The following is a 19,446-nucleotide window of genomic DNA, read 5'->3' on the forward strand; positions in this document are numbered from 1 at the left end:
AAACCCCCTTAGACTTCAATGGGTTAATGCTTGATTAGTGTCTTTGTAAACATTTTATGAACACTAATTCATGGAATAACGTATAATAAAAGTAGGATTAAAGCAATTAAAAGTGCAGTAGAACATCCTGGAAAATGCTAACTTTAGCACTGATAGTTTTCGGGATATCAGGAATCCGACTGGATTGGGAACAAAATCACTATTAATCAAGGGATTGGTACGGGACAGGAAAAAATGTCAGCGGGAGTGGGCGGGACCCAGAACACACTTTGATCCCCAAATTTATACACAAATATAGCCTACCTTTTATATAAATAAACTATAAACTAGGGGTGTGCGATATAACGATTTTTGATCATGGACAAAAAAAATGTCTCTACAATCTGCTTTTGAAGAAATGTAGTATCGTGCTGCAGCGCACATTCTATCAGCTGCAGTTCTGGCTCCTCCGTCATATATTGTACAACACCACATCATTCACAGCAGTGTTAACTCAGCGCTAGAGTTACTCTCTCCTTTTACATGTGCTTTTAAATGTTTCATTCGCATGCTGCTCTGACCTGTGCTTTTTCTGACCACTGCATTCACCCGACCAGAGTATGAGCGGAGTGGTGTGATTTTGACTGGAGCGAGCAGCAAATTTTTTAAAAGTCGGAGTGTCGTGGTCCACTCGCTCCATCACAAGTACAATTGGATCTCTCTGATCAGAAAATTATAATGGCGGCAATAACCAAGCGGAAAGTTACAGGCTAGTTCTCAAGGAGTTTGTCTGTTAATTTTACGGAATATTTTCGGGTTAAAGCATGATTTAAACAGATTCAGCACATTCATACACAGTCGCTTTCCCAATAATGCATTTAAAAAATTAATCTTACAGTGCTACTTCATCTGTATCTGATTTTGAATAAGCATGTAATCTGCATAAATCTGTAAGAAATGCATTGATCTGTAGATAAAATAACTGACGAAAGTGTACTGTTATTTTCATCACAAACAAAATTTGGAATTGTACCTTTTAATGCTGACAACGTTATTAGTTTGGCATGTGGTAGGAAAAAAGATTTGCACACAATTGCCTAAGCCACTTTGAAACTCTCCTGTTATTTATTTAATTAATTAATTAATTAATTAATTTGTTTTAATATAGGCTACGTCGTGAACATAACATAACACTGAAATACTTTATCCACAGAGTGACGGTGGAGCAGTGTTCCTGGTATCAGTGAGTGCGGAGCGGAGGGATTATTAAATGCTGGGAGTGCGAAGGGAAATTGTTGTTAAAATACTCTCATTTTTGGTCATACAGATAAAAGTTATCAATCTTTCGAATCCGTATACGTTTATTCATGTGCACTCTGAATAATAACGAAACACTGTGCTTCTGTAAAATAAGTAAAGCAAACAAGATGCAGTTTCTGCCATCTGGGTCATGTGAACTTGAGTGTGACCCAGGTTAGAGTGCATGATTTACATTAAATTTTATGTGTGTGCAATGCACATTGTGCATTGTTTAAGATGGCTTTCAGGTCATTAAAATAAAAAATACAATTAAAATTGTTATTTTACTCAAGTTGGCATGCTGTGATCTGTAGCCTACTGTATTTTTTTTTTACTGTAACTGACAGATTCCAGCCAAAAAAATATACAACCCGGAAACAGGATTCATTCTTCTGGGATTGAACGGGATGGGATTTTTTCCCCCAGTTTTTTCGTGGGATTGGGACGGGACAGGATTTTTTTTGCGGGAGTGGGACGGGACAGATTTGAAAATCCACTGTGTCACCCTCTAATCCAAAGCCAACTTTAATCAACTCAAACTTTATAATACTTGACATTGGTTGTTTTGAAGAAAGTTCAGGTTGTTGATGTTTGTCTGCCATTCTCACTCATATGTAAACTCACTGATGACGTATCCTATATGCACGAACAGGGTGCACAGCAGTATGCAAATACATATGTTGACAGGCAAGTAGGAAAGTCTATCCTAATGTTCTGATGGAACATTTTGATTGGACGAACATTTCTTGGTCCTACACCTTCCACAGAATATGTAAATACATATAAATTAGGGGTGTAATGTACACGTATACGTACCGAACCATTTCAGTATGCGTCTTTTGATTCGGGTATGCATTTGTATCGAACAAATACAGTTTTGTTTTGTTTTTTTCTTCAGGAAATTCAAATAATAAATGGCTTTTGACAGTCTTTGATGTGGAATGATAGATCACTTTATTAACACATTGAAGCCGCTTCTGTGACGGTTCAGAAACATGCCAGTATAATCCCAACACAAGCACTGACTAGAGCGGCCGCTTAGATCAGTTTCGGTTCTTGTGTCTGAGCCGTGACGCCCCGCAGATTTGTGCAGAGTGGCATGCAAGTGAATGCGATCATTCCTTCCTCTGTACTACTAGTTTTAATGTGAATAAACATGACTGAATATGTCATGCCTCATGTAATTGCTCAATCAGTGTTTTAAGCACAGGAATATGTAACCCATTTAAAAAAAATTAAGATGGTTAATGGACCTTTAATTTGAAAAAATAATGTTATACCTATTATTCTCCACTAGAGGGCTAATGTTCTCCACTCTTCTTGGTGAATGTAATAATAGACAAAGGAAGCAAGCAGCCATTTTTTTTTTTACAAATGAGAGTTGAGAAAGAACAACTGTTGATTCAGAACATAACTACTTTAAAAATTGTTTAAATGGAGTGAAAAAAAGTTTTTTTCTAGTGAAATCCGGGGGGATCTATCACACTTTTATTTCAAGAAACTCCGGTGAGTGTTGTTCCTCTGTTGTTGCTCTGTAATAGTGCATATGTGTTCAATTAATGCTTTATGGTAAGAAATATGATCGATAACAAATAGATGATGAATGAAAATTGAAATATACATGTTGTTATGGAGACACAAAGATTGTTTTGTCATAAAACCAATCAGAGTTAATCCAAATGTGATTTTAAAATTAACTGGGACACAGACCGATTAATGTGCATTAAGTTTATGCCTACGGGGCCATTTTATGATAGTGTGCTTTGTAAAATAAGTCTAGTTATTATGCAGTTGAAGAGAGAAAATTGTTATTTCTGTAATTTCATCTGAAATTTCATGTGATTTATATCTGTTATCAGATTAAGTGAATGTGAATGAGTGATGAGTTCTCTGCATTATGCAGGTTGGTTTTTTTTTGTTCCTGTTGATGCATAGGTTACTTCTCGATTCAACCTTGGACGAGTGTATGGCGAGCCAACAGTGCCTAACTGATGTCACAATGTGACATCCTGATTTTCTGGAGCAAATTTAGTATCTTTAATCTCTTATCAATCCCTCGAAACAGATTAGACAACACACACACACTTCGGATACTTTGAGTTAAACTGAGTTTAAAACTACCCAGGTAGTAAATCTTTCTTCTGTCACGTGACTACATTTTTTTTCTCTTTCTTCTTATTTTTTCCTATTTTTTTTCAACCTCTTAAATTTTTTTCTGGAAGGATCAGACTTTAAGGAAAAAAAGAGATTATACTTACGGTATATTTTCAACCGTCATTCAATTGACAATATTGATACAATACAATATAATTTTTTTTTTCCTTTCACAAGTTGTAGTGAAATTGCTGTCTCAAATCCTCTTTAGATGTTAAGTATAGTGTCATGCTACTGTGCCCATTCAATCTGATCTGTTTATTTAGAACTCCACACTAGAGTGTTGTTTAGTTAATTAATTAGCCCGACACCTGTTTCTTTTTACCCCAGATTACATTCCCGGAATGTTAAAGTCTGTGTTCTCTATTATTCCTTGGTCCGCTATTGATGTTTGAACATTTTGATTTGTTTGGTTGTGCCCTTTTTTCTCATGTGGATCATTGAACTATTTTTGATATCTCCTCTGCGTGCGATTGCTTTACACACCAACACATGTGACAATATTACAGCATCAAAGGAATGATACAGTACTCTTACTAAAATCTAAAATAAATTATTGATAGGTGTGTCCATCGGGATTCTGTTATAACTGTTATATTACTGTATACTTATAAAGTGATAAAAAGTTATAAATAACTTAAGCACAAACATCAGGGCCTGTCACAACATCTTCAAGGCCTTTAAAATGTCTCAGCTTAAACTCACGAGGTTTAAGTTCATAACTCATCGGAGCATTTCTGCTGAATACTGCAGCAAATTGTTCATGAATCAAACTGATCCAGTTCAACTCACTTTTGAGTCAGTCACAGTGGTTCAATTCAATTCAATTCAATTCAAGTTTATTTGTATAGCGCTTTTTACAATACAAATCGTTACAAAGCAACTTTACAGAAAATTATGTTTCTACAATATTTAGTAGTAGCTAGTAGTTTGTGCACGTTTGACAGGATTTTAGAAAAATAAAAATAATAATAATAATACAAGACGTAGTCAGCTAGATGATGAACTATCAATATTATTAATTAATAGTAATTATAGGATGCAGTCACACATGTAGCAATAATTGTTAGTTCTGTTTGTTGATTCAAGGTTAGCATCATCTGGGGTCCTCTGAGGGTCAGCATCATCTCTTCTCAGGTGTTCTGGATCCAGACTGGAGCTTGTGTAACGTGGCAAAACATAGAAACAAAATAGAGACATCATTAGCATAGCTGCTGATCCAACAAAGTAAAATTAGTTTAACCCAAGCTAAAGAATAAAAATGCAGATGCAACTACACTCACAATTTAAGAGATACATTATTCGAATGCTTGGCGAAAGAGATGCGTTTTTAATCTAGATTTAAACAGAGAGAGTGTGTCTGAACCCCGAACATTATCAGGAAGGCTATTCCAGAGTTTGGGAGCCAAATGTGAAAAAGCTCTACCTCCTTTAGTGGACTTTGCTATCCTAGGAACTACCAAAAGTCCAGCGTTTTGTGACCTTAGGGTGACCTTAGTGGTTGTCAAGTTATCAACACACTGTCCGACTGAAATGAGGCAGGAACCAAGCGTAATATGATCCTCTGAGCTGAGGATTTCACTCATGAAGGGAAAATAAAGCTATTGTAACAATCTAATTCTTAAAGTAAGGGAACATCTTTTTTAACACAAAACAGTTAATTGTAACAAACTGTTCAAAGAGGTCATTTAAGGAAATGTCTCTATTATTCCATTTCCATTGGAAAACAGCATTACAAAATCCTAGGTTTTCCAGGATGCTTAGAAGCCCTGATTATTTTCTCACCATAGTTTTGAGTAGGTATTGCCTGCCTTGTGTCCTGATACATTCATACTACAATATAGATGAGGATATACAACCCTCTACTTTATGAGTAAATCAATCGCATATGCGACTAAATTTTACTCTGGGCGACTAAATGATGTCTATCGTTAGTAATTGGCTAATAAATACTTAGATTTTACTCACCAGTGTGTTTCACTCGCTGAACACTGACTGAGCGCTTCAGAGTTTCACTCTCCATCAAGCGATCTTTACTTTTCCAATTCATCTCAATGGACGCACAGTGCACCTGTATTTGCCGAACTGGTGGTCTCCAGTTCCATCTGCTCTGTCCTGGTGGACTTCTGTTACGTCGGCTCCACCCGGGCTTCCTGCTCTGCTGGCTCTTCCTCGGTCCCCGGCCACTCCACTTCCACATGGACTTGGCCCTCCATCCCTCCCCTGTTCTGCCTCCACTCCACCACCCTCCTAGACTGTATAGAGCGTCTGGAAGCCGCTCGCCTTACCCTGTTTCTTGTGTTTTTACCCTTTGCTCTGGATTCTGGATTACCCCTCTTGCTTAGCCCTCTGGGTATTGTTTGTTCATCAAAGACCCACGCCCTAGTCCTTGTCCTAGGAATATTCTTTGTTTTGGCCTCTATATACCTGTTTGTCAGTGTTTGACCCATGATTGTTACGACCACATCTCTGTGTAATAAAAGCTTGCACATGGATCCACATAAGCAGAGGGTTGATATATACTAGCTATAGTTATTATAACATCTATTCATCCACATATTTGAACATAGTGATTGAGTAAATGTGAATGTCAAACCTCAGTATTTTCAGTTGACAGTGTGAACTCTTCAGTCCATCAGAAAGCAGCTTTACTCCTGAATCCTGCAGGTGATTGCTACTCAGGTCCAGCTCTGTCAGATGAGAGTTTGATGATTGTAGAGCAGAAGACACAGTTTCACAGCATGTTTCATCAAGACCACAGCTGTCAAATCTGCCAAAACAGAATATTTAGCCAAATTATTTTCAGATGTTTAGTTTTCCTGCAATAACTTATTATAGCCTTCATAATCCTGACAGGAACATATTTCACATATAATTTTGATGTTTAAGTGTTTAGTGATATAGAAGAAAACATTTAATTAAACAGCAGTCAGTGAAATTACTCACAATGCTTTTCTGCAGCATCTCACAGCTGGAACAAGTCTCTTGTAGTTTGAAGATGAAGTGAACCTCTTTGGACTGAACTGATCCAGCACTTTCTCTGACATCAGCAATACTAAGGTGAGCACTGTGCACACTGAAGATGAGAGGTCTCTTCCTGGATGTGCATCTGCACTGAGGTAACTCTGGATTTCCTCATATAATGAATTATCTTTCAGCTCATGTAAGCAGTAGAATAAATTGACTGAAGTTTCATCTGAGATGTTCTGTTTTTGTAACTCTTTAATGTGTTCAGTTGTTTGTCTGATGCTCATACTGGTGTCTTTAGTGTGTGTGATCAGGCCTTTGAGCAGTTTCTGACTGGATTCCAGTGAAATGCCCATCAGAAATCGCAGAAACAGGTCCAGATGTCCTCTCTTACTCTGCATGGCTTTATCAGTGGCTCTCTTTGTTAAGTCATGAAATTTGACATTTCTAAAGAAGAACTGAAGCTTTTGTCGGAATGTATTTTGTGAATCTTCAAAGAAAAACCAAAGCTCTCGCATGTTCTTGTTCAGGAAGCAGATAAACACATGCACTGCAGCAAGGAACTCTTGAACACTCAGATGCACAAAGCTGAAGACCTTTGTCTTATAAAGTCCATCTTCCATCTTAAAGATCTCAGCGATCATTCCTGTGAACTCAGTGTCTTTACTCACATCAATACCACATTCTTTCAGATCTTTCTCATAGAACACTATGTTTTCCTTCTTCAGCTGTTCAAACGCTAGCTTGGCTAACTTCAAAATCACCTCCCTGTTTACTTTTAAGTGCTCTGTACATTCACTTGCTTCTTGATCATCATACTTCTGGCTCTTCATGTTCATCTGTATCCGCAGGAAGTGAATGTACATTTCAGTGAGCGTTGTGCTTATGTTCAATGTATTGTTCTTGATGAGAATATCCTGAAGTACTGTTGCTGTGATCCAGCAGAACACAGGAATGTGGCACATGATATGGAGACTACGAGATGTCTTAATGTGTAAGATGATTCTGGAGGCTTGAGTCTCATCTGTGATTCTCTTTCTGAAGTACTCCTCCTTCTGTTCATCAGTGAATCCTCGCACTTCTGTGAATAAACCCACGTACCGAGGAGGGATCTGATTGGCTGCTGCTGGTCGTGATGTCACCCACACAAGAGCTGACTGAAGGGGCTTACCTTTGACCAGACTTGTAAACAGCACATCTACAGATGCTCTTTCCTCAACAGTGTCCATCGTGTCACTTTTAAAGTTCAATGGCAGGCGACTCTCATCAAGTCCATCAAATATAAATGCTAGCTTACATTGCTTATATAACTTTGATTTCTCCAGGTCCTTCAGTTCAGGATAAAATTTCAGCAGAAACTCATGGAGACTGACCTCTCTGTCTTTAATCACGTTGATCTTTCTGAATGGAAGCAGGAACACACAGTTTATATCCTGATTGGTGTTTCCTTCTGCCCAGTCCAGGATGAATTTGTGCACAGAGACAGTTTTTCCGATGCCAGCGACTCCCTTGGTCAGCACAATCTTCTCCTCATTGTTTTTCCTCAGTTCAGTAAATATATCATTGCATTTGACTGGCTTGTCCTGTGTTTTTTTGTTCCTGAAAGCATCATCAATCTTCAGAATCTCATGTTCATGATTAACATCTTTCATATCTCCCTCTGTGATAAACAGTTCTGTGTAAACAGTTTTGAGTTCTGTGTCGTTTTCTTTGTTGCCTTCAAAAATATATTTTGCTTTCTTCATCATGTTGTTTTTGTGAGTTTTCAAGAAGTTTTGCAGTTCTATAGTGAAAAACAAATCAATCAGACTGATAAAGCATTAAGCAAATTAGAGAATTCTTTTTCATACCAGCATGGTCATTATTATTAATAACTGATGCAGACAGATTAAATTCATACTGCTAAAAACAGCACAGACCATCTCTTACAGCTTGGTTTCAATTTTAGAATTTCTGAATGTTTTTTTTAATTATATTGATTGAGACTAATGTCACCAAAAGCTGATAAATGGTTTCAGCATCATTTAGCACATCAAACAGGATGTGAGGCTATATTTACAACATGTTTTGACCTGCTTAAATGGACCTTTCCATGTGTGATTGTAATCATGGATTGATGACATGGAATCAATTTGGTGACAGTGCCACTTACTGTTCAATTTTAATTAACAATTGCATCACAATATAAGAGGTTTAATCAATTTTTAGACCTTTGTGAACTGGGTATCACTGGGTACATGCAGTAACACTTTATTTTAAGGACCAGCTCTCACTACTTCTAGTTCTAGTTCTTTTATTTATAAAGCACATTTAAAAGAATCACATGACTGACCAAAGTGCTGTACAACATATTGATCATAGATCAAATAAAATATGCTACATTTACACAACAATTAATTTGCAAATGCTTCAGAAAACAAGTGAGTTTTCAGAAGGGATTTAAAAACCGATAAAGATGTAGCAGCTCTAAGGGGTGCTGGCAAGCTGTTCCACAGTCTAGGGCCCATCACAGAGAAAGCTCTATCTCCTCTACGTTTCAGCCTTGTAGAGGGAATCAATAGTAGATTTTGATTACTAGATCTTAAATCTCTGGAAGGGTTGTAAGGGTGCAGCAATTCAGATAGGTAATGCGGAGCGAGATTGTGCAAACAATTATAAAAAAATAAGAGTATTTTAAAATTTATCCTAGAGTTAACAGGAAGCCAATGAAGTGCTCGCAGAAGGGGGGTGGCAGAATCATATTTGCGGCCTTTTTTTAGAAATTTGGCTGCTGCGTTTTGGACCAATTGTAAACGAGCTACTTGGGACTTTGAGATGCCATAATACAAAGAGTTGCAATAGTCCAATCGAGAAGTGATAAACGCATGAATAGCTATCTCAAGAGGTTTTTCAGGCAGATAGTGTTTAATTTTAGTGAGTAAGCGAAGCTGGAAAAAGCTAGAGGCAACAACTGAGGAGACGTGTTTCTCAAGAGTGAGCCGACTGTCTAAGAATACACCAAGGTCCTTAACACACTTTGACTCAAAAACTACCAGGTTGTCCAAGGTTGAGTTGTTAAATTTAAAATTGTCAGATGGACCACAAACAATGACCTCAGTCTTAGAGTCATTTAAGGTTAAAAAGTTACTGGCTAACCAATGCTTTACTTCATCAAGACATGTAAGCAGTGAATTAATGGCTGAAGGATCGTTTCTTTTAACGGGCAGATAGATCTGTGTGTCATCAGCATAAAAATGGAATGACACACCATGCCTTCTCAGAATCAAACCTAAGGGAAGCATGTAGAGGGAAAAGAGCAAAGGTGCTAAAATGGATCCCTGAGGAAGTCCAAAATTAAGAGGTGCGGCAGAAGAGGTAAAATTGCCAATTTTGACTGAAAAATATTGATCCGTTAAATAGGATTTAATCCAATTCAAGACTGAGCCTTTTAGCCCCACACAAAATTCTAATCTAGACAGGAGCAACTGATGATCAATAGTGTCAAACGCAGCAGTCAAGTCTAAAAGGATTAAAATCACGGGGTCACCTGTATCAGTAGCAACTAAGATGTCGTTTAACACTCTCAGCAGGGCTGGCTCGGTGCTGTGGAAAGGCCTAAAGCCGGACTGAAAGAATTCTGAGATCTGGTTAGTACTTAGAAAAGATTGTAGTTGACACAACACAATCTTTTCCAGTGCCTTAGAAATAAAAGGGACCACAGAGATTGGACGGTAGTTATTTAAAACAGACATGTCTAAGGACGGCTTCTTAAGCAAAAGAGAAACGGAGGCCAATTTCATGCATGCGGGAACTGAACCAGTTGATAAGCATTTGTTAAACAGGGAAAGTAAGGCAGGGCCAACTGATTCCATCAACAATTTAAAATACCGGGGGTGAATTACGTCATGAGGACAGAACGAAACTTTGAGGGAGTTAATAATATCAGAGAGAAATTGTAAAGAAATGGGATCAAAGGACTCCCATACAGACGATGACTGGAAAATCTCATCAGAAACAGGAACAATGTAGGTGGTTACCACCTGGGATCTTAATTTAACAATCTTTTCAGAAAAGAAACTCAAGAATCTTTCACATAATTAATTTGAGGAATTTGGTATACCATTGACAGATGGATTTAAGAGAGCATTTATGACCGAAAACAAAACTTTTGGTTGATTATTATTGTTTAGAATCAGATTAGAGAAATATGATGCTTTTGCAGTCTTGGCAGCAGACTGGTAGGACCGAAGAGCAGACTTAAATACCTTGTGTGAAGATTGAAATCTATCCTTTTTTCCATTTTTGCTCTGTTTTCCTGCACGTCTGTCTTAGAGAATGAATTTCGGGAGTTAGCCACCTTTCAGATTTAGTTTTTGGTGTAAAAACTTTAAGAGGAGCCGTTTCATTTAGAATATCCATCCATACATTATTTAGCATGTCGAAATGTTGGTCGACATTCAGATCAGCAAGTGAAATGTCCAAGGACAATTTTGAGCTCAGTTCATTAAAAAGCAAGTTAATATCCAGGTGAAACCGAAAGGAATAAGACCAAGACAACTTGACAACATCACACGGACTAGGTAGATTTGGCAGTGACAAAGAGAATAAAATAGGTTTGTGGTCGGAGATCACTGCATCAGAAAGCTCAAGTTCAGAAACAGAAAGCCTATAAGTGAGCACTAGGTCCAAAGTGTGCCCTTGTATATGAGTGGGCTCATTTATCCACTGAGTGGGGTTAAAAGATTCAATAAGACTTAAAAGCTCCTTAGAAAGGGAACTGGATGGGCAACAGACATGAATGTTAAAATCACCAACTAATATAAAACGGTCATAATTAGTAGTAATATACCCCATTAACTCTGTAAATTCCATAATAAAATCTTTAACCAAATGTGGAGGGCGATACAACACAACTAACAGAATAGGACCGTTCCACTCAAAACTTAATAGCTGAGCTTCAAAACTAGAAAAAACTTTTGCAACAATTCTCTGACAGTGAGAGAAAAAGAAGCATTTTTTAAAACAGTCACTAGGCCGCCCCCTCTACCATTTTGCCGGGGAGAGTTAAAAAACGAGCAATCGTTTGGAACCAGTTCAGAAAAAGGACTCAAATCTCCTACCTCTGTCCAAGATTCAGTGATGAACATAAAATCCAACTTATGAGAGGAGACAAAATCGTTCAGCAGTAAGGTCTTATTTACCAGCGAACGGGCGTTTATCAGAGCCTATTTCAGTAGGTTTATGTCGCTGGAATTGGTCGTAACTCTGCGCAGAGATCTGAGGTTTCCAAGATTTGCCCCCATTTGTCGCGTGCTGAAACTGATGTGAGGAGATGCAAGACGAAGGTCAGGTGAGCAGTCAGGGAAGACAGGGAGAAGCCAGCGTGAGGGAAAAACCAACGAGGACCAGAGAGCAGCTGAGTGTTGAACCGGCTTCCAGGCCGGGAGCATCAAGCTGGATTCGCAACTATCCCGTAGGTGAGATTTCCATCTGGATGAGATCCCAGCGCGTCTGTCGCGCTTCCTCCTGCGTTTCCTTCGTGTTGGTGTGAAAGTCCAACGGCATATATAGCCCAGTATATCCGATGGCAGGGATCCACACGTTTCAAAAATAAACTGTTTAGCACCAACATTGCTGCTTGCCAGAAATGAGGTGCGAATATCCAGCAAGGTTTGACGATCATAGGTCAGCAGTGCATGACAATTCGGAGACGGAAAATTGAGCAAAACAAACAGACACAGAGCAACAGACGGCAAGCCATCACCGGCTCCATCTTCCTCTATTACTATTACTATCACTATTAACTAGTTGCTTATTAGCATGTATATTACTAGCATATTGGGTGTTTATTAGTACTCATAAAGCACGATAATACCTTATTCTGCACGACCGTATTTTAAATACCTTAATCCTAGACCTTACCTAAACTTAACAACTACCTTACAAACCATTAATAAGCAGCAAATTAGGAGTTTGTTCAGAGAAAACTTTTAGTTAATAACGAATATGAGTTCCCTATTCAAAAGTGTTACTGGGCACGCTGTTCTATTCAATATAAATGTGTATAAAATCTGCCGCTGGTGTGACTGGCCCTGTAATGTTTGCAGTTATATTTTCTCTTGTATGTATTTACAGACAGTGATTGATATTTTCTCCTGATATTTTGTGAATTACCTCCAACAGGGACAGATGTCTTCATATTGCCCTCAGTCTGAGCTGTGTGAGAGAGAAAGAGAATTAATCACTGGGAAACATTTATCACACAATAATCACATTAGCAAAGCAAAGAGGAAAAGAGGTATAAGTCAAACCATCACACTTGTAAATATTTACTCACATTACAGTCACAGTGAATGAACTGTTACCTTGCTTGTGTTCATTCTCCAGCTGATCAGCCAGATCATTCTGCTTCATATTTCTCAGGATATCCACCATGATCTTCACAGCTTCTTCTGGTCCAAAACATTCCACCATCTTTTCCACTGTGTCGAATATATCTGCCTTTTCCATTTCAGACTTTGATATACACTTATGATATGCATTCTTTAAGCGCCAATAAAACTCCTTCAATTCAGCTTCTATAAGCTCCTTCAGTGAGTCCACAAGCAGTTCTTTAACAGACGCCATCGTCCTTCACCGACTCTCAGCTGCAAGAGAAGAAGAAAAAGATCTGAAGCACTTTCACTCTTAACGTGGTTCCAAGTGCTCAAATGTTATTTGGATTATCAAGCTGTGAATGGAGATTCTGATATGAATCATCAGAAAGTTGTTGAAGCAAATCTGCAATAATTGCTATAAGTTATGTTAGCAAAAAACAACAACAACTGCTGTACACAATGTCCCAATGCTGTTTGATACTGTAAGTGTAGAATCAATACATTTTAAAATCTATCTCAGCATCACATGAAGTAGTACAGTATTATTTACTAAACATGAAATGAATAAAGATGTAGATCTTTCTTGTTTCTCCACTGAATTGTGTCTTGATCAGAAGTTCTGAAACTCTTTTCAGTTCAAATTCTTTTCGAGGACTTTGAGACTTTTTTTGAGGACTTTTTGAGGACTTCGAGATTTTTTTTAGAACTAAAACCAGTTAAACCAGAACAATTTAGGAAAGCTAATGAAAACAGTTTTTCAGACTCGAGATGAGAGTAAAACCAGACCCACACACAACATATTTGAAATACCACTGAGTAAAGTAATTAACAAATTAAAGGTAAAAAAAAGACACAAAACTAAAAAATGTACAAACCCGATTCCAAAAAAGTTGGGACACTGTACAAATTGTGAATAAAAACAAAATGCAATGATGTGGAAGTTTCAAATTTCAACATTTTATTCAGAATACAACATAGATGACATATCAAATGTTTAAACTGAGAAAATGTATCATTTTAAGGGAAAATAAGTTGAATTTAAATTTCATGGCATCAACATCGTCCCCTTGGAATTATAAGGTTCTATCTGACATTTTTGTCAAAATTGTTATACACATACAGTAGGTGGACAGCCTAAAGGCCCTTTTTACCGCCGCACGTACCGCCGCACGTACCACCGCCGCGGCGTCTGTAAAGTGCATTTGCAGCTTTTGACCACTGAGTGGCGCCTTAACCACAAATTATCAAACAAGCACATCAAAGCACATTTTCACAAATAGATGTCAGTTTTGCCTCGCTGATGTGTTACATTGGACGGCATCAGTCACGGAAAATGAAAGAAAAACACTATAAAGTTATGTGCATTTCTTAGGACGAATTCAAGCAGGATAAATGTCAAGCCTGTGCCTGAGCCTAAGTTACATGGTATTAAACCATATTTTAGATTTGATACATTTAAAAGGTGTGCAGTATCATTTATATTATATGAATTATGTGTTATATTATTCAAAAGAAATTGGGGTTTACTTTGCATCGGAGCATTAAAAGTGATAGCCTATTTTAGGGTGATGGGCTACATGGATTAATATGCAATGTCAATATTTTCATATATTAAGGAAAAAAGGCATTTGTCTGTAAACTGATTAAGAAATTGTTGCATGTTTAAACGTGAAGCACTGTATAATTTCGTTCACATTATTTATGCCTAATTAGCCTAAAACAAGAAACGTATAAATTAAACCTGCACGATTTAGCTAAATCTTTGAAACTCTAAAGAATGGATTGATTAATAAACCGTCCTCAAGCTTAAACTCAAGTTCTCTCATTATAATCAACAAAATGCATACGATGTAAAAAAGAACTTTATTAATTGACAACTTAAGTGATTTTAAAGGGAGCCTTCTTTACTTGCTTTTAGTGCTGGGCAATAGCATATGGCCTAAAAAAAAAAAAATTCAGATTTATGATTTAAATCGATTTTAAAATCTATATTCAAATGACAAAGAAATTTTTCTAAACAAGTTTTAATATAGTTATAAATTTATAATTGAGACAAGATGATAAAAAAGATTTTATTACCTTAATGCTGGAAAGACCTTTATTTTATTATTATTATTAGGGCCCGAGCACCGATGGTGTGAGGACCCTCTTGGAATTGCTCCGTTTATTATTATTATTATTAGGGCCCGAGCACCGATGGTGTGAGGACCCTCTTGGAATTGCTCCGTTTATTATTATTATTATTATTATTATTATTCTCTAAGATGAATCGCATTTTTGAGAGCCTAAACATGCTCGAAAAGTCATGAAACTTTGCACACACCTCAGAACTGGCGAAAATTTACGTCTGATATGGGTTTCAGAAGTGGGTGTGGCAAAATGGCTCGACAGCGCCACCTATACACGTTCAACGGTGTGCGCCTCGAGCTACGTTTCACGTACATGTATGAAAATCGGTACACACATGTAACTCTCCAATACCTACAAAAAAGTCTCTTAGAGCAAAATTCTAAACCCAACAGGAAGTCGGTTATTTTTAATATTATGAGCAAATTTTGTGTCATTTTTGTCATTTCCATGAGTTGTATTTTAACGAACTCCTTCTAGAGACTTCATCAGATCCACACCAAATTTGGTATGCCTAATCTAAAGGTCTTTGCGATGTTAAATTGCGAAGATTTTGAGTTTTCGTTAAAGGGCGTGTCCGTGGCGGCCTGGCGAATTTCGATGATTCGCCATGAAAAATGAAGTTGCTATAACTCAGACATACAATGTCCAATGTGCCCAAAACTTCACATGTTTAATAAGACTCCTGACCTGAACATATTTACATGCCCATATTCAGTTATAGTCATAGCGCCACCTATAGGCAACAGGAAGTGATATATTTTACACTGCGACAGACTACTCCTAGAAATTTTTTGACATCAATGTCTTTTTTATGGTCAGTCTAATCTAAAGGCCTGTGCAATGTTAAATTGTGAAGATCTTGAGTTTTCGTTAAGGGGCGTGTCCATGGCGCCGTGACAAAATTCAAAGTCTCGCCTTGGGAATAAAAGATGTTATAACTCAGGCATAAAATGTCCGATCTTCCCCAAACTTCACATGTGTGATAAAAGTCCTGGCCTGAACAGATCTGAAGGCCAATATTCCATCGGGTGTGGCAAAATGGCTCGATAGCGCTACCTATACACTTTCATCGGAGTGCGCCTCTAGATATGTTTCACGTACATGTACAAAAATTGGTACACACATGTAACACACCAATACCTACAAAAAAGTATCTTTGTACGAAATCCGAATCCCAACAGGAAGTCGGTTATTTTGAATTTTCCCTGCAAAATTGGTGTTGTTTTTGCCATTTTCAGGGGTTGTACTTTAACGAACTCCTCCTAGAGATTTATTCAGATGAACACCAAACTTGGTCAGTGTAATCTAAAGCCATTTGCGATGTTAAGTTGCGAAGGACTTGAGGTTTTGTTAAAGGGCGTGTCCATGGCGGCCTGACAAATTTCGATGTTTCGCCATGAAAAAGAAAGTTGCTGTAACTCAAAAATACAATGTCCAATCTGCCCCAAACTTCACATGTTGGATAAGACTCTTGACCTGAACAGATCTACATGCCAATATTCAGTTATAGTCATAGCGCCACCTATTGGCAACAGGAAGTGAAATATTTTACACTGCGACAAACTGATCCTAGAAATTTTATGACATCAATGTTATTTTTGTGGTCAGTCTAATCTAAAGACCTGTGTGATGTATAGTTGTGAAGATCTTGAGTTTTCGTTAAAAGGCGTGCCCATGGCGCCGTGACGAAGTTCGATGTGTCGCCATGGGAATAAAAGATGTTATAACGGCATAAAATGTCCGATCTTGCCCAAACTTCACATGTGTGATAAGGGTCCTGGCCTGAACAGATCTGAAAGCCAATATACCATTGGGTTTGGCAAAATGGCTCGATAGCGCCACCTATACATTTTCAACTGAGTGCATATACACTTTCAACGGTGTGCACCTCGAGCTATGTTTCACATACATGAACAAAAATCAGTACACACGTAACACACCAATACCTACAAAAAAGTCTCTTGGTACGAAATCCGATTCCCAACAGGAAGTCGGTTATTTAGAATTTTCTCTGCAAAATTGGCGTTGTTTTTGCCATTTTCAGGGGTTGTACTTTAACGAACTCCTCCTAGAGATTTATTCAGATCAACATCAAACTTGGTCAGTTAAATCTAAAGGCCTTTGCGAAGTTAAATTGGAAAGATCTTGAGATTTCGTTAAAGGGCGTGTCCATGGCAGCCTGACAAATTTCGATGTTTTGCCATGAAAAAGGAAGTTGCTGTAACTCAGACATACAATGTCCAATCTGCCCTAAACTTCGAATGTTAGATAAGACTTCTGCCCTTAACAGATCCACATGCCCATATTCACTTATAGTCATAGCGCCACCTGTTGGCAACAGGAAGTGGCATATTTTACGCTGTGACAAAGTACTCCTAGAAATCTTTTGACATTAATGTATTTTTTGTGGTCAGTCTAATCTTAAGGCCTGTGCAATGTTAAATTATGGAGATCTTCAGTTTATGTTAAAGGGTGTGTCCATGGCACCATGACAAAATTTGATGTCTCGCCAAAGGAAAAGAAGTTGTAACTCAGGCATAAAATGTCCGATCTTCCCCAAACTTCACATTTGTGATAAGAGTCCTGGCCTGAACACATCTGAAGGCCAATATTCCATTATAAAGATAGCGCCACCTGCTGGCAACAGGAAGACTGGCACATATAAATGATTTTGACATATTCCACTTATATTTATGACTTTAAATGCATATATCTCGCCGTTCGCCAATTTACTAAAGCCTCTCGCTGGCGGTGAGCCCGGGTGCGAGGGCCCGTTCATCGCTGCTTGCAGCTTTAATTTTTTTTTATATTTCTTATATAACTTATTTGTAATTAGAGCAGTCACTGTCTGTGTCTACACCGGACACGAGGCGCGTGCACTGATACTAGAAACAACAATCCGCCCTCACTCCGTGTATTAAGTATTTCAGTATGTTTGAAATGTTATGTTAATAACGTAGCCTATAAAAAAAATAAAAATAAGAGGAGAGTTCCAAAGTAGCTTTGACTATTGTGTGTAAACTTTTTTCCCTATCACATGCCAAACTAATAACATTGTAAGCATTAAATCTTCAATTGCTGCTGACTGCTGTGAAAATTTTGTATGTGAGGAAAATAACAGTACATTTTTTTCACTTATTTTATCTAAACAGATCGATGAATTTCTTTAAGATTTCAAAATCAAATAGCCTACTGATAATGTAGTAGCACTGTAAGATTTGTTTGAATTCATTATTGCTAAAGCGATTGCGTGTGAATGTGCTGTATCTGTTTAAATCATGCTTTAACCCGAAAATAATTAGTAAAAGAAATAGACAAACTCCTTAGCCTTTAACATCCCGTTTGACTCTTGCAGTCATTATAACCTGATCAAGCCATAGCTAAATATTTTTAACATGAATTCTTGCCGAACATGCAGTTATATTACGGGCTGTTGGCATGAATTGTACTCGTGATGGAGGCTCTTTGAGCGAGTCAAAACCAGGACGCTCAGACTCTTAATATCCTCTTCTCACTCCAGTCAGAATCTCACCGCTCCGATCATCCTCTGCTCGGCAGCGTGTCTCTGTCAGACTCGTGGTGGAGGGTTGAGCCACTCAGAACTACGGGAGCCTGAGTGGTGCATCAGTGGATGTTAAAAAGAAAACAGATTTTCATTCAAACAAACCGATGAAAGTTACAAATTCGAGTTAATTGATAAAATCGATTTATCACCCAGCCCTACTTGCTTTCATATAATTTCATTAAAAAAACAGCTGCATTTAAATGCAGGTGTGTAAAATATGTGCAAGATTTGCACTGCACGTGTGATGGTAGATGTGCAGCATTTATTCTTATTTGTTTTATCTTCATTACAAATCTTGTTTGGTTTTATTTGGGTAATTGCATGAAAAAATAATTTACGTTGTAATGCATAGACAAAATGTGAATTAATATTAATATTCAAGTGTTTGTGCAAGAATTATTCATGGGCATTAATGACGGGTGCATTAATATTCAACATACAACAATCTGTGAATGTTGCATTTCTCTTGTTGGAGAGAGCCAGCACTGTGAATTTCATCTTGCAGCCGACAAGAAAACATTTGTTTATTAATAATTAAAATGTCTAATTTTACACAATTATTAGGATACTTCTGCATGTGCTTTGTGGCACACTTAATGCATGTGCTTGAGTGAGGAATATATTAAGACTTTATTATGTAAATTTAATATAAACCTCTGATTAGTTGAATATAACAAATGAATGACTAGAACTAGAAAAATCGTGGGGGCAGACCATTTTTTAGTCTATAACCAAAACAACAGTCCTATATAAACCGGTTCAGCAAGTGAAAACCTCATAAGACACTGTCCATATGAAAGAGCAAGAGATTGACACCTTTATCTCGACCCCCCTAAGCCATACATAACTACCCACAAAAACCCAACCCCCTCCAGCTGAACAGAATTTGGTCTGTTTTTTGGCTCTGAGGAACAGTGTGTTACTGGGCTGAAACATGCCTGCACTCAGCAGCTCTACTCTTTGTATTAATTATTTTCTTGCAGCCCATATTATTAT

General features: G+C 37.7%; 1 protein-coding gene across 1 annotated transcript in view; it reads right to left on the reverse strand.

The window, feature by feature from the left end:
- Nucleotides 1-13,005, reverse strand: part of LOC132099266 (NACHT, LRR and PYD domains-containing protein 3-like) — a 28,891-nt gene extending 15,886 nt beyond the window's left edge. The window contains exons 1-4 of the mRNA XM_059505704.1: nucleotides 12,744-13,005; nucleotides 12,553-12,594; nucleotides 6,379-8,182; nucleotides 6,029-6,202 (exon numbers count right to left, since the gene is read on the reverse strand). Of these exons, the coding sequence (XP_059361687.1) occupies nucleotides 6,029-6,202; nucleotides 6,379-8,182; nucleotides 12,553-12,594; nucleotides 12,744-13,005 (2,282 nt within the window). The remainder of the gene's footprint in view (nucleotides 1-6,028; nucleotides 6,203-6,378; nucleotides 8,183-12,552; nucleotides 12,595-12,743) is intronic.
- Nucleotides 13,006-19,446: the final 6,441 nt, after the last annotated feature.

Source organism: Carassius carassius, chromosome 22, assembly GCF_963082965.1.
Source record: "Carassius carassius chromosome 22, fCarCar2.1, whole genome shotgun sequence".
NCBI lineage: Eukaryota > Metazoa > Chordata > Actinopteri > Cypriniformes > Cyprinidae > Carassius > Carassius carassius.